General features: G+C 42.4%; 1 protein-coding gene across 1 annotated transcript; it reads right to left on the bottom strand.

The window, feature by feature from the left end:
* Positions 1-989: 989 nt before the first annotated feature.
* On the bottom strand, positions 990-13261 carry LOC139326894 (guanylate-binding protein 1-like). The gene is made up of 11 exons (XM_070956642.1): positions 13159-13261; positions 12377-12570; positions 11446-11573; positions 9638-9747; positions 7802-7998; positions 7143-7385; positions 5488-5768; positions 3759-3971; positions 3488-3590; positions 3054-3247; positions 990-1789 (listed from the first exon to the last, which is right to left on the bottom strand). Exons 2-11 carry the CDS (start codon positions 12552-12554, stop codon positions 1577-1579), a joined length of 1860 nt encoding a protein of 619 aa, XP_070812743.1. The 5' UTR covers positions 12555-12570; positions 13159-13261; the 3' UTR covers positions 990-1576.
* Positions 13262-15071: the final 1810 nt, after the last annotated feature.

Genomic DNA, 15071 nt, shown 5'->3' with positions numbered 1-15071 from the left:
CCAAATGATTGGGTAAAGTCAACCTTTGTGACAATCCCCCAAAAAATAAATGCAAAGAAGTGTACCAGGGGTGGGTTCTACTTACCTTTACTACCGGTTTGCAACGGGACTGCGTGCACACATGAGCAAAGTGTATGCACAGAAGCGTTCTGATGACATTGGGGTTGGTGTGCGGAGCCTCCCACCGGTTTTACTACCGGTTCTATAGAACCGGTGTGAACCGGGGGCAACCCACCACTGAAGTGTACTGAATACAGAACAATAAGCTTAATGAGTCATGCCCTGAAAATATTCCTGAGAATAATTCACACAAGAATATACAACAAAAATGAGGAGTGTCTAAGTAACACACAATTTGGTTTCAGAAACAATCTTGGTACACGAGATGCCCTATTCGGCATTCAAGTTCCTGTACAGCGCTGTAGAGATGTCAGTCACAGTGTTTACATGTGCTTCATCGATTTTGAAAAAGCATTTGATAAAATAAGACACAGCAAACTATTCCAAATCCTGAAACAATTGGGACTAGATACGAAGACATCCGAATCATAAAGATGATTCATAATCATCTTTAAGAATCATATTGGCATCAGGTAGCAAATGTGAGACTAGGCCAAAAATACTCAGATGACACAGAAATACGAAGAGGGGTCAGACAGGGCTGTATTCTCTCTCCGATGTTATTTAATATCTACTCTGAGTCAATTTTCAACAAAGCAGTGGAAAACATTGATGCTGGCCTCAAAGTAAATGGTGTTCAGATCAACAATTTAAGATATGCTGATGATACAGTTCTGCTTGCCAGTAAGCATGAAGACCTTCAGCTCCTCGTCAATAGAGTCTCAGAAATTTCTGAAAAATATGGCTTGAAGCTTAACCTCAAAAACCAAGATTATGGTCGTCAGCAAAGAACCCATTAATTTACCACTGATAAATTTGGAAGGAATACCATTAGAAAAAGTTGAAAGGATCATGTACTTTGGTTTTAATTGACATGAAAGCTGGGACATGATCAGGGAAGTAAATACAAGGATAGAGAAAGCTCGTACAGCATTCTTCAAAATAAAAAAGATCTTCTGCAGTCACAACATAAGCCTAAGACTGAAAATCAGGCTTGTCAGATGTTACATCTTTTCTATCCTGCTCTACGGAGTACAGAGTTGGTCTCTGACAGAAAACCACTTGAAGAAACTAGAAGCATTTGAGATGTGGATTTACAGACAACTGTTACATATAAACTGGGTTAACAAAATCACAAATGAGGAGGTGATAAGCCGTCTAGGAAAGCAAAGGGAAATAATCAAAGCCATAAAAAAAACAAAAGTTAAAATATTTTGGACATGTGATGCGACACCCAGAAAAATACGGCATCCTTCACTTAATCCTCCAGGGAAAGATTGAAAGCAAACGAGGTCCAGGTACTAATTATTGTCCTAATTATCTTGTTTTTCTCTTCTAGACCACTTTGAGTTTCTTACTTCTTTTCTTTTTAAAAAAAAAACCCTGACTCCTGTAAGGTTATACAACTCTTAAAGTGGGGACATCTTTTTTAAAAAATCCATGCAGAAGTTCTGGATTAGAAAAGCTTAAACGATTTAAAAAGTACCAATATAAGGGTGCCTATAATTTGGGGCATTACGCAGATGAGTGCTTTTTCCAGAGTTGCAAAAATTGAGATGATCCAACTTGGGTTTTCCATGGCTTCCTTTTTCTTTGTGAGCTTCTGGATCTCCTCCTTCAGTTGGCTCGCTTCCTTCCAGAAACCCATTGCAACTAAAGCCTTCTGTTCCTGCAGACAGAGCAAACATCAACATTATTAGACTGAAAACAAACCCGCCACAAGCTTTGCAGATCAGGTTAGGATGGTGGGGTTGGGTGGGAGGTGATTTTGTTATATTATATTAATTTATTTGATTCTTTTTAAATTAGTTTTATTGTTTTAAATAATGTTATTTATTTATTTATTTATTTATTTATTTATTTATTTATTTATTTATTTATTTATTTATTTATTTATTTATTTATTTATTCTCCGGAGACTCAGGGCGGCTTACAATGCTTTTAAGCAATAGCCTTCATACTTTTGTATATACCTGCTTAGTAGGGCTTTCGGCACCCCCCAAGCGGTGTTCTTTTTTATACAAAGTCAGCTTATTGCCCCCACAAACCGGGTCCTCATTTTACCTACCTCGGAAGGATGGAAGGCTGAGTCAACCTTGAGCCTGGTGAGAATTGAACTCTCAGTAATTGCAGGCAGCTGGCAGCTAAGTGCTACTTTAACAGCACTTTAGTCCGCTACGCCACCAAGGCTCATGCCACCAAGGCTCATGTATATTCTGTAAGCCGCCTTGAATCGCCATGTGCGAATAGGCGGCAATATAAATTCAATAAATAAATAAATACTATGTCAGAGGAACAGTGACAATGACATCCCCTAAACTCTACTGAAGAGGTTACTTAGCCTAGTAACAAAATGTTCAGAATCCGACCCACAATCTCAGAGGACGAACCTCCACCCTTAGGATTTTAAGTGTGAAAAAAGGTCGAAAGTCACTTTTTGCAGTGTCGTCGTCATTTAAATGGTGACTAAAAGAACTGTTGTAAGCCAAATTGCTACACCTATTTTCATTAGATTGGCCCTTTCTATATTTAATCACAGTTCCGTATTTTCACCCTGTTCCTTAACTTTCTTTACTACTTGTGTAACTCTGTAAGTGATATAATTGTGGTGACTAGTTTTTTTCTTCCTTGCTGTTTCACAGCACCTCCTTCTGAGCACTAGAAAGCTTTCGGATGCTCCCTTTTCCACCGATTGTACAATTCGCTTTTCTTATATGGTCCCACTGACTTTAAATTTTACCCACGCAAATAAATGTATTGCAATGTTATCAACATGACATTAAATGGAGAGGATGTGACAAAAATAAAGAAAGAAGCATTTGTGGTATACGTACCTGTTCTAAATCCATTGCTTTTCAGTTTTGAAAGTCTGCATATTTATTAATACCTGACTGCTTAATTACAACAAACCATTGCCAAGAAAATAGTGCTACCTTGAATTTGCTTTTGCTCATCTTCTCAATCTCTGCCTTCATCTGTTCCCTTTCTTTCTCCATCTTCTCCTTTAGCTTCTGAAAGTTCATCTCAAGCCTCTGCTTCTGGTCCTCCAACTTCTGTTGGGACATTTCCGTTCCCTGCTTCTGGAGCTCTTGCTCTATGTCTTTGGCTTTGGCCTTCATTTTTTCATCTAAACCAGGGGGGAAAAAAGAACAAATTCCTGCAGCTGGTGTGCAAGATGGCTAGATTTGGTAGCTTGCAAATAATGTGATAAGTAAATAGGCAGCCCTTGCTCAACTCTAGTAACTGGGACCGGAATAAGTCACAACATCACATGACTGGGATGCTTAATGATGGCAGTTACAGTGTCACATCATTAAATGTGATGTCACAGTCCCAGCATCATCTGGCAACTTCTTAACACCTTTACCTGCTTTTTCCTTGTCCTTCTCTTGAAGGCTCACATCACTTTGAAGGATGGTTTTGCTGATGTTTTCCTTGCTCTGGAGGAATTCTTTCAGGATCTTCCCTGCCTGATTGAAGGGGGAAAAAGGAGAATAATCTGGAGCGATATAGTGTTGCCAGCAATGAGAAGGAAGCTTTGCCAAAGTAAACCACCGAATAATCTCCCTGGAGGATGGCACAGCTCTCAAGTGGGTGACAAAATGAGTATTAATTTAGCAACCCTCATCATTTTGTACCATTATTCCTTTCTTAGGTGTCTCCAAGAATTGTTTCTCCACTTTTTGGAGGTCATTTAGAAATTCCTGGTGGCCACCAGGTCGGGAGTAGCTTCCGTTCTTGATGTTCTGCTCCAGGTTCTCAGAGAGTGAGCTCAATAAAGCTGAACAGATTTCAGAAGATTTCAGCTCATTTTTGCTGCAGTACTCTTCCTGTTTGTTCTCCATAGTTTTCTGTTAGGAATAAAACATAACATTTATTCTATGTACCCATTCTTATACAGAAGATACTGGAGGTCAGGATATCAGATCCCAAGAAGCCATAAGCCTTAAATACTATCTATGAATGGAGGACCTATGGAAAACTATAAAGAACCAACACTGAATGGTTGGATCTGGCACCTGGGTCTGGACAAAGTTGAGCAGGATGGAAATCTATATATATAAAAGCGAAACCATTCAAGCCGTAATCACGAAATCTCCAGAACCATAAAGTCTACAATCTTGAAATTTGCTACATATGTTTCTTTTGGCTTTTAGGTGCTCACTAAGAAAGGATTTTTTAAAATGACCATCAGAGCATTTGTATTTCCTATATTATTATTAACATGCTCTGATGCTAAGGAGTTCTACTCCCCCTCCCCACCTGAAAAGAAATCTGTTCCAAATGCAAAACACAAGCAGAGGAGAGGAGTTTCACTTTCAGTTTTACTTTCACAGCAGGAAGCAGCTTTAATACAGAACAGTTGAGCTAAGCCATGCCCAGCCTCCTTCCTGTCTCCTTCTTGCTCATACAACAAATACTGTTTGAGTTTCCAAACACCCCTCAACTCTTTCACTGATAGGATGCTAGCCAGATGAATACCAATGGATGCTGCGGGCTGGGACATTCTATCCCCCTCTCCCTCTGTTCCAACTGCCAGTTCCATTATATTAATACACTCTGATGCTACGGAGTTACAGATTCTACCTTAAGTTTCAGGCTGTGTCAATTTATCAAGCCCGAGCACATAGTTTCGTAGTGAAGCACGGGCGTCCAGCTAGTCTTGAATAAACTGCAAACGGATACAATAAGATCCAGAGACACTCTGAACAAATGGGGCTATCCATGGGCCTCTGCCCTTTGCGATTGTGGTGACATGCAGACAACACCACATATGTACATCTGCCCTTTGTGTCCGAATCTGTGCACACTTCAGAATCTCATGGCAGCGTGACAGACCACAATGTTCCTAGTTTCTGGGAAAAGATCTATTTAACTTGTACATATTTAAATCTTGTATCTTATATTTTAAATTTTATGTGGCATTATATGCCTTATTTTAATTGTGATGCTTCTGACACGAATAAGCAAACATCGTCTATGAAGGTTGGCAGCTTATGATTACCGTATTTTTTGGAGTATAAGACGCACTTTCCCCCCCCCCAAAAGAGGGTGAAAATTTGGGTGCATCTTATACACCGAAGGTAGCCCCGCCCACATGCCGGCCCCTCGGAAAATGGGGCATGCGGAGGCGGCAATAGGCTATGGCAATCCTTGCAGCCTGAAATGGCTGATCTTCGGGAGGCCAATCCAACTGACAATCACTCGCTTGTGCTAATCAGGCTCAAGCTGAAACGGGTTGTTTGCTGCAAGGAGGCAAATTGCTGGGAGGCAGAGGCAAATTTTTTTTCTTATTTTCCTCCCCAAGAAAGGTAGGTGCATCATATAGTCCGAAGCATCTTATACTCTGAAAAATACAGTACCTACCATGAATTCAGCCTGGAACTGACGTGTATCATCCTTAAAGGCACGAGCCATGAACTTCTCAAGGGCTTGTTCCTCACATTTTTTGTGTACGTCCAGAAGTTCCTGGAGAGTCTCAGTGGGTAGCTGCAAGCTTTGCTCCATCAGTTGTGCATAGTGAGCAACTGCTTCCTGCAAGGCTGCCCTGTTCTCAATCTCCGCCAAGGCCAAGACTGCGTTCTCCAGGCAGGGAACGTTCCCACTGGAGATAGTATCCACATAGGACTTTACTAACTTTGCCAACACTGCATAGACAAACATAATAGATTGTTGGAGCATCAGCTGCATATATGGGTGTAGTCTAGACTTACAACCACAACTGAGCGCAACATCTCTGTTCCTAAGCAAGACGCTGGTTAAGTGAGTTTTGCCCCATTTTATGGTCTGTCTTGCCATAATTGCTAAGTGAATTGCTGGAGTGGTTAAGTTAATAACATAGTTAATAAGTGAATGGCTTCCCCACTGACTTTCTCATGACCCTGGGACACTGCAACCGTCATAAATATGAGCCAGTTGCCAAGCTTCTGAATTTTGACCACAAGAGATGGGGATACCGCAATGATTGTTAAGTGTGAAAAATGGTCATAGGTTATTTTTTTCAGTGCATTGTAACTCCAAACAGTCACTAAATGAATAGTAGAAATTGAGAACTACTTTTATTATTATCAGTCAGGGACAGCTGGAAGATTTGAACTCCTTATCGCTCATTCTCTTGAATGAAGCCTCCTCCAGAAAGCTACCCAGGCTGGGAAAATAGGGCAGTCGGCATCCATCTAGATTGGAAAGCAACTTGTGGCATAATGCCTTAGATCAGGGGTGTCAAACTGGCGGCCCGCGGCCCAGATGTATCACACGCAGGCCACGCCCAGCCCAGCTCCACGAATGGAAAAAAGGTCGCAAAATGTCACATGACAGCAACATGATGCAGCAAGTGGTCCATAGTCAACAAAGGCTGTGGTCACATGATCAAAATTCAGGTGCCTGGCAACTGACATGTATTTATGATGGTTGCAGTGTCCCGCGCAGGGATGGAATTGAAAAATTTCAGCAACGGATTCGCTGCCCGGTTGCTGGGTGGACAAGGCCACGGAGGCGTGGCCTACTCGGCTTCCTGCACCATGGTAGCGGGGCGTTTTCGCCCTCCCCAGGCTCCGGAGGCTTTCCTTGAGCCTCCAGGAGGGTGAAAACGGCCTCCGCTGGGCTCCAGAGGCTTCCGATAGGTCCGTTTTTCGCCCTCCCAGAGCCTCTGCGCACGCCCTGCACTTACCTGGCATCCAAAACAGGTCGCGTGGAGACTTCTGGGTGGGGAGGACAGGGTCAGCCAGTCCCTGGAACATCCGGTTCAGCGAACCAGATAAAAATTAACAGCCCACATCGGTCCGAACAGGCTGAATCCCACCACTGGTCCTGGGGTGATGTAATCAATTTTTGCAATATTCTGACAAAGCGAAGTTAATGGGGAAACCAGATTCACTTAACACTTAACTGTGACTAGAAAGATTGTAACATCAGGCAAACCTCACTTAACAACTGTCTTGCTTAGCAATAGAAATTCTCGGCTCAGTTATGGTCATAAGTCAAGAAGTACCTGTAGTAATAGTAGAACTAGAGGCACTTACAGTTGCCAGTGACAATGTGCCCGCCTGGAAGAGTCTTCTCTCGAGAAGCCCAATGGATGAAACTACAGAACATCTTCACTTGTTCCACAAATTCAGGCTCCAGATCACTGTCCTCCATCTCTTCCAGGTAAGGTAACTTCTTCCTTTTAGTAGGGCAATCAAAGATAAAACACTTCCGGGTGGGGAAGAACAGCCGGATGCATTTGCGTGGCAGATTGAACATCTGATCCTTTTCGGTGTTCCCTAGAAAGCAACATGTCCATCTTGAAGGTAAGTCTGAATTGCATTTGCTAGTGGACATTTCATTGGAGAAGGCAGGACTACAACTCATAGTCTCCTAGCGATTGGCCCAAGCCACCCAACCAACTTTCAAGGCTAAGATGGGTCTAGAACTCACCATCTCCTGATGATTGGCCCAAAGTCACCCAGCCAGATTTCATGGCTAAGGTGGGACTTGAACTCACCATCTCCTGGTTTCTAGCCTGGTGACTTCAAAGAGGGAGATCAAAGAGAAAAATTCAACTGGCTCAAGAGACTCTTTTCACTAATAACTGAGGTCTATTTTGCTTCTCCCTGAAGAAGGAAAAGTTAGGCCCAACAGCTCCTATTCCTTATCCGAACAACCACATAGATCTTCACACTGCATCTGCCATCAGTACCTTTTTTTAATTCCAGAGCATGTTCAAGATAATCATTCTCCGTGATGGGTTGCCCATCCTCTTCCAGCTGCAGTGTGAAATCTCGCACCGCCCAGACAAAGGTTGGGAAGAAGCCAACAAATTCAGAAGAGTCATCTGTATCTCCAGGGCTGGAGGAAGCCTTTGCCTTGATATGTTCAGACACCTCTGTCACAAAACTATTGGCCCAGTTTAGGAATCAATACATGTACATGAGCAGTGAGTAAAGAGGGTGGCCTGGAAGTGTAGAGAGAAAATCTGCTACCACGGCAATTGTCAAATAAATGACACAACATTATAGCTCTCAAAATGAAAGTGAAATTACCCCTGATGAAGAGCAAAGTGGTTCTAATAACAGGCTTCACCTATTTGTTGCCTCAACCCATTTTCTGCTTCTGCACAATATCCCAAATGTAACCAGTCAATATTCAATCAATCAAGTTTAGCATGCTGGGAAAAAGCAGTGGATGAACTTGGAAATTACATAGGCAAGGATGTTTCTGAAAGATGCCTCACTCCAAATCTGATTACATAGAACAGGGATGGGGAACTTCAGAGCTTTATTTTTTAAAAGACACACACACACACACACACACACACACACACACACACACACACATATATAATTGCTTAAGCAACTCTTAAAGTAGGCAAGAGTTATTGAAAATGTATTTCAGAGTGTCTGTATTAAGAGAAAGTAAAAAAAAAAAGATAAATCAGTTTAAAGAAAAACTTAGTTTTTAATAAACATCCTTTATAAAAGGATATTTATAAAATAAATAAATAATTATTCTATAAAGGTTGGAGGGAGGGAGCTAAAGAGAATATTGAAGTTTAAAGCTTGTATGTTAAAGAATAAGATGTAATAGAAGGTTTTGACTTACAAGAAAAAAAGTGTCATTTTTATTTAAAAAATGTTTAGTACCTTTAAAGGGAAAAAAGGAGGGAGAAGGGAGGGGAAGATTCTCCCCCTTTTTTTTTAGCCAAAGAATTTGAAAGAATATAATAAACTTTGTAAATAAAAACGGTGAGAGTTTATAAAGATTACTAGGTGCAATTAGAAATATATGTTATTTCCATAGCAAGGAAGATAAAGCAGGAATAGTTAACTTGATTACTTTATTTAAAGAGGAAAGTATGTTCTTATTTGGATATCACTTCTGGGATTTGTGCCTGTGAAGGAAAAAAAAATGAAACTTTGATCTTGGTTTTGTTAATTAGAAAGATTTGGTGTTATAGAAATGGCTAGTTATATATTAATGTGTAAAAGCAAGAAGTTGAGGCTGGAATGTGTTTATCTTGTCCTGAGCTAGGAAGAGCTGGGAGTTAATTCCCCTTTTTTCTTTTTCTTTCTCTTTCTCTTCCCCCTTGTATTCCACCCCCCTTTTCCTGTTCCCTTTCCTGCCCTTAATTTCTTATTTTTTTTCTTTTTTTGTATTTTATATAATAATAATTTTAAAAAACCGGTGGGGAACTATGGCCCTTTTATGACCTGTGGACTCCCAGAATTCCTGAGCCAACATGGGGAACTATGGCCCTTTTATGACCTGTGGACTTCAACTCCCAGAATTCCTGAGCCAGCATGGGGAACTATGGCCCTTTTATGACCTGTGGACTTCAACTCCCAGAATTCCTGAGCCAGCATGGGAAACTATGGCCCTTTTATGACCTGTGGACTCCAACTCCCAGAATTCCTGAGCCAACATGGGGAACTATGGCCCTTTTATGACCTGTGGACTTCAACTCCCAGAATTCCTGAGCCAGCTATACTTCCCCACCTCTGACATAGAACTACAGAGCTATCCTTGAGAAGGATACTGAAGCTTGTCCAGGGCAGTCTGATCAATGGTCCCCACACTGTTGTAGACCAGGGTGCTGCTCAGCAACACGGCCAAAGCGAAGATCCAGGCATCATTTTGAAAATTGCCCTAAGAAAGAAGAAGTAGTAGTTATGATCTCCTTCTGACTTCTTCTGAATATATAGCAAAATAACAGAGTTGGAAGGGACCTTGTAGGTCTTCTAGTCCAACCCTCTGCTCAAGCAGGAAACCCATTTCAGACACATGGTTGTCCAAGGTCTTCTTTAAAATCTCTAGCGTTGGAACAGCCACACGTTCACTAGAAGGTAACTTCTCAGGAGAATGAGATAGCATTCATTCACCAGTCCATAAATTCATTCACTAAATCATTCATCTATACAGGGTGTTGGGAGTTGTAGTTCAGGGACAATTAGAAGCCTTTAGATTTTATATTTGGATTTGGTAGAGGTATATTAGGCCTGACCCTTGATATTAATATTGAAATCTTTCTGGAAAGTCATATTTAGTGCAAATAGTCCTCAAATTATGATCAGAATTGGGACCAGAACTTCCATTGGCAAGCAAGGTGGTTTTTAAATGAGACTTGCCTACTTTTACAACCTTTAAAATCTCTAGCATTGGAACAGCCACACGTTCGCTAGAAGGTAACTTTTTAGGAGAATGAGATAGCATTCATTCACCAGTCCATAAATTCATTCACTAAATCATTCATCTATACAGGGTGTTGGGAGTTGTAGTTCAGGGACAATTAGAAGCCTTTAGATTTTATATTTGGATTTGGTAGAGGTATATTAGGCCTGACCCTTGATATTAATATTGAAATCTTTCTGGAAAGTCATATTTAGTGCAAATAGTCCTCAAATTATGATCAGAATTGGGACCAGAACTTCCATTGGCAAGCAAGGTGGTTTTTAAATGAGACTTGCCTACTTTTACAACCTTTAAAATCTCTAGCATTGGAACAGCCACACGTTTGCTAGAAGGTAACTTCTCAGGAGAATGAGATAGCATTCATTCACCAGTCCATAAATTCATTCACTAAATCATTCATCTATACAGGGTGTTGGGAGTTGTAGTTCAGGGACAATTAAAAGCCTTTCGATTTTTATCTTTGGATTTGATAGGGATATATTACAATGGTGGAATTCAAAAAAATTACTACCGGTACTGTGAGTGTGGCTTGGTGGCTGTGGCAGGAATCTCCATTTCCTCCTGATCAACTGGGACTCAGGAGGCAGAGAATAGTTGGGGGCGGGGCCAGTCAGAGGTAGTATTTATCGGTTCTCTGAACTATTCAAAATTTCTGCTATCGGTTCTCCAGAACTGGTCAGAACCTGCTGAAACCCACCTCTGGTATATCAGGCCTGACCCTTGATATTAATATTGAAATCTTCTTTTTGGAAAGTCATATTTAGTGAGATAGTCCTCAAATTATGATCAGAATTGGGACCAGAACTTCCATTGTCAAGCAAGGTGGTTTTTAAGCGAGTCTTACCTACTTTTACAACCTTTTTTTTTTTTGCCATAGTTTTTTTTTTTTTTTTTGGGCCATAGTTGTTAGGTGAATGACTGTAGTTGTTACATGAATCACACGGTCGTTGAAATAATCCAAAACTTACCCCGTTGAGTTTGCTTGTTGGAAGCCAGCTGAGAAGGATCACAAATAGCAATCACACATGATCCAGGGACATTCCAACCATCCTAAATACATGCCGGTTCCCAGTTTTGATCATGTGACTGTTGTAAGTTGAGGACTATGTGTAATGGCATTCTTTTGTAAAAAGAAATATACAAATACAAACTCACCTTTCCTATGTCACCTAATCCTTCAGTATCCAGAAGGACAAGGGTTTGGTTAGGCCTGTCCGGATAGGGAATGCACCACATCCAGATTCCTTTCGTTTTTGCTTGCACTGTGGAGCCCAAACAGAAACCTACAAATGGAAAAAATGTGATATACTTTAGATCCCAAACGGTCATCTTGTAATATGTAAGCCATGGTTAATAATAAGACACAGGTTTTCACCACCAGTTTTTCTGGTTGTTTACTGTCTTTGTTAACCCCTTGAAACAGGAAGTTATGCAAGGGTGCCATTTCCCAGATGAAAATGCTTATCAAACATACATCATGTTGAACAGAAGAATCCTCAAAGAAAAGGGGAAGGGGCTACATTTCTCAGAAGCCAAACAGAAACTCAGGAGCAGAAGCATAAATATGCATTGATTAAATCAGCGATTTAAACGGTATGTGGAAAAGGTATGGGTAACAGTATGTGGGAAAGGCCTTGGGCGTCTAGCCAAGGAGACACTGCCTAAAAAATGGTCGGACAAGAGGCAGCTCAAGCTGCAGATGGATAGTGGGAGGAGCAAGAGGCTCCGAAGAGACCTTCCCTAGTTTCTCCGGTGGTAAAGGAGATGAGTGGAGAATTGTACTTTCATACTTGCAAGATTCTGTCAAGGCAGCTTTACAATACAGTAGATTTGTAGATTTGGTTTCCTGTCTGGTTTGCCCAATGAAGCTAATAATAATCATAAAAACTATGATAAAATTCTGCAAGCTAACATTGGTCCAAAGGGTTCCTTGTCACCAGATGATGATCATTCATAGTGAGCATTTGGGAAAATTGCATCCACACCTGTCCATTGGAGCAGAAAACCCTGGAATTGGGGATGTTCATTTTCCCACCCAGGTTTTAACCTTGTGGATATAACCCTGGTTCATCTCAGACGTTCTCACCGGTAGTTTTGCCAGCCAGCCTGTTCATCAGGTAGGACTTGCCCGTGCGATACAGTCCCACGATGGACACCACCACCACCGGCTTCCGGATTTCAGAGAGCAACTGAAGGGCCTCTGGGCAAGCCCGGAGGCCATTTGGCCCGGTCTCAATCAGGCACACGGGAGCTTCCATCAGCATTGTGGAGAAGATGCAGCTGCAGAGAAGATGTGGCAGGTGCAGGAACTTTCTTCCCAAAGAAGAACTATAAAAGACCCTTCCCCCAAGTTCATGGCCTCACGGTGACATTAAGCCCATCCCAGGTCAGGGAGCACATGGGCTTTGTCATCCCAGATCCCTTCTCAAGCCATCTTCCCCCCAGACTTCCAGAAGCCACTCAGCTGGAGGGCAGTGGGTCTCCAGAGCCAACCCAGCCCCTGATGGCAGACCCATCAAAAGGCAGTGATGGGCCAAAGGGGACTACTCACCCTGCAGCTTCCCCAGAAGCATTTCTGCCCAGGAGCCCCCCAACCTCCCACCCGCCCCTCTCCGAAGACAAGAAACCCTCCTGGCCGCCAACGGACCCTCCTGCCAGCCCTTCACGCCCCCCACCCCGTCTCTGCCTCCCGCATCCTCCGCAAGTGCTCGGCTAGAGCCGGCAAGGGGGACCCGGGACACCCACCCACCCACCCACCCAGCCTGGCCGGAGGACCCCCAAGTCCAGAAAGCCCCTGCCGCTACGGCGAAGGGCCGGGGGGGGGAAGCGTCGCCCCCACCCGTTCCCGGGTTCTCCGCCCCACTTTACCGTCTTTGCAAAGGAAATCAGTGGATCGGCCGCCGGGTCTCTTTGCCGTCTGCAGCGATCTCTCTCCCCTCCTGCGCTCATCTCGCTCGGAGGTTTTATAAAGCAGCAGCCGAAAGCGAAAGAGAAGGCTGGAGGTGGCCGGTCCCTTCGCTTCCCCGAAATCGCCTGATTTTGTTTGAAGGGTAGAGTCAGTGCCAGGATGGGCCACCAGAAGGCTATAGGGTGGGGACAGATCAACAGATTAATAGACTTGGAGGGGATCTTATAGGTCATCTGGTCCAACACACACACAGACACAGACACACAAACACACAGAGGCTCAAGGAAGAGACCCTACACCATTTCTGACAGATGGCAATCCACTCTGTTCTTGAAAGCCTCCAGTGATGAAGCTCCCACAACTTCCAAAGGCAACTTCTGTTCCATGAGTTGATGGGTCTCTGTGTCAGAAAATTTCTCCTTATTTCTAGGTTGAATCTCTCCTTGGTCAGTTTCCATCCATTATTCCTTGTCTGGCTTTCAGGTGGCTTGGAAAATAGCTTGACCCCCTCCTCTCTGGGGACTGCGATCATGTCTCCCCTGGTCCTTCTCTTCACTAAACTAGCCATGCCCGGTTCCTGCAACCGTTCTTTATATGTTTTAGCCTCCAGAGAAGCGACTGACTTCTCACCAGGGCAGTTAAGATATCTCTCTTTTTACACACACACACACACACACACACACACACACACACACACACACACACAGAGGCTCAAGGAAGAGACCCTGCACCATTTCTGACAGATGGCAGTCCAATCTCCTCTTGAAAGCCTCCAGTGATGAAGCTCCCACAACTTCCGAAGGCAACTTCTGTTCCGTGGGTTGATGGGTCTCACTGTCAGAAAATTTCTCCTTATTTCTAGGTTGAATCGCTCCTTGGTCAGTTTGGCAATCATTGGCAATCAATTTATGACGGTTACAATATCCTGGGGTCATGTGATCCCCTTTTGCGATCTTTCGATAAGCAAAGTCAATGGGGAAGCCAGATTCACTTAACAATCGTGTTAGTAATTTAACAACTGCAGTGATTCACTTAACAACGGTGGCAGGACAAGTCATAAAACGAGGCAAAGTTCACTTAACAGGTGTCTCGCTTAGCCACAGAAATTTTGGGCTCCATTGTGTGGTTGTAAGTTAAGAACTATCTGTGTAAAACACAAGTAGTACATTATATTATTTGAGTTCAGGGGCATTTATAGAATATTGATTAAGATGATTACTGCTCTCCTATTTAAACTTTTTAAAGATAAAAAGAAGCTGATACAATATTCATTAGGGTTTCTGAAATATTAATGGTGACAAAGAGAGATCAACAACCTCCACTGAAGGGATAAATATCTATACTCGGTTCATCTACCTTTTTTTTATTATTTTATTTTATATCAAATTTATATACTGCCCTTCTCCCTGAGGACTCAGGGCGGTGTACAGCCAAATAAAAACATAAACTACAAACATTAAAATACTATTAAAAAGATATATATAAATTTGGCCCCGTAATTAAAAAAATACAATGACAACCAGTTAAAAACATTTAAAAGCGTTAACGTTAATCTGCATAGCTCCATCCTCGATTAGTTCTAACTTGGATTAGTTAATTGCATGTATCTAAATAACCCAGAGTTTAGAATTCAGTGCTTTTGTGTGTGTGTGTGTGTGTGTGTGTGTGTGTGTGTGTGAGAGAGAGAGAGAGAGAGAGAGAGAGAGAGAGAGAGAGAGAGAGAATTATGGTCCTTCAAAAAAACTTTTTTTATTTGCTTTATATTAAAGAGGCAACACACACGCCTTTTACACTGTCTTTGACTCTCCCCCCTCCAATGACGTTGCAATGGTTCGGCCCAACTGTTGCTCGTTCCCTCCTTCCCAAATGTTTT

This window comes from Pituophis catenifer, unplaced genomic scaffold, assembly GCF_029215685.1.
Source record: "Pituophis catenifer annectens isolate HBS135680 unplaced genomic scaffold, rPitCat1.0.hap2 SCAF_291, whole genome shotgun sequence".
In the NCBI taxonomy this organism is placed as follows: Eukaryota; Metazoa; Chordata; class Lepidosauria; order Squamata; family Colubridae; genus Pituophis; species Pituophis catenifer.
This window is presented reverse-complemented; position numbering and strand designations above follow the sequence as displayed.

Bases quoted from the DNA above. Each gene is read 5' to 3' on its own strand.
- LOC139326894 (XM_070956642.1), bottom strand. From the start codon at position 12,554: ATGCTGATGGAAGCTCCCGTGTGCCTGATTGAGACCGGGCCAAATGGC. The intron at 5,769-7,142 runs GTAAGTGCCTCT...TTGTCTATGCAG, and splicing joins GCACATTGTCACTGGCAACT to TGTTGGCAAAGTTAGTAAAG. The intron at 3,591-3,758 runs GTACAAAATGAT...CCCTTCAATCAG, and splicing joins CACCTAAGAAAGGAATAATG to GCAGGGAAGATCCTGAAAGA.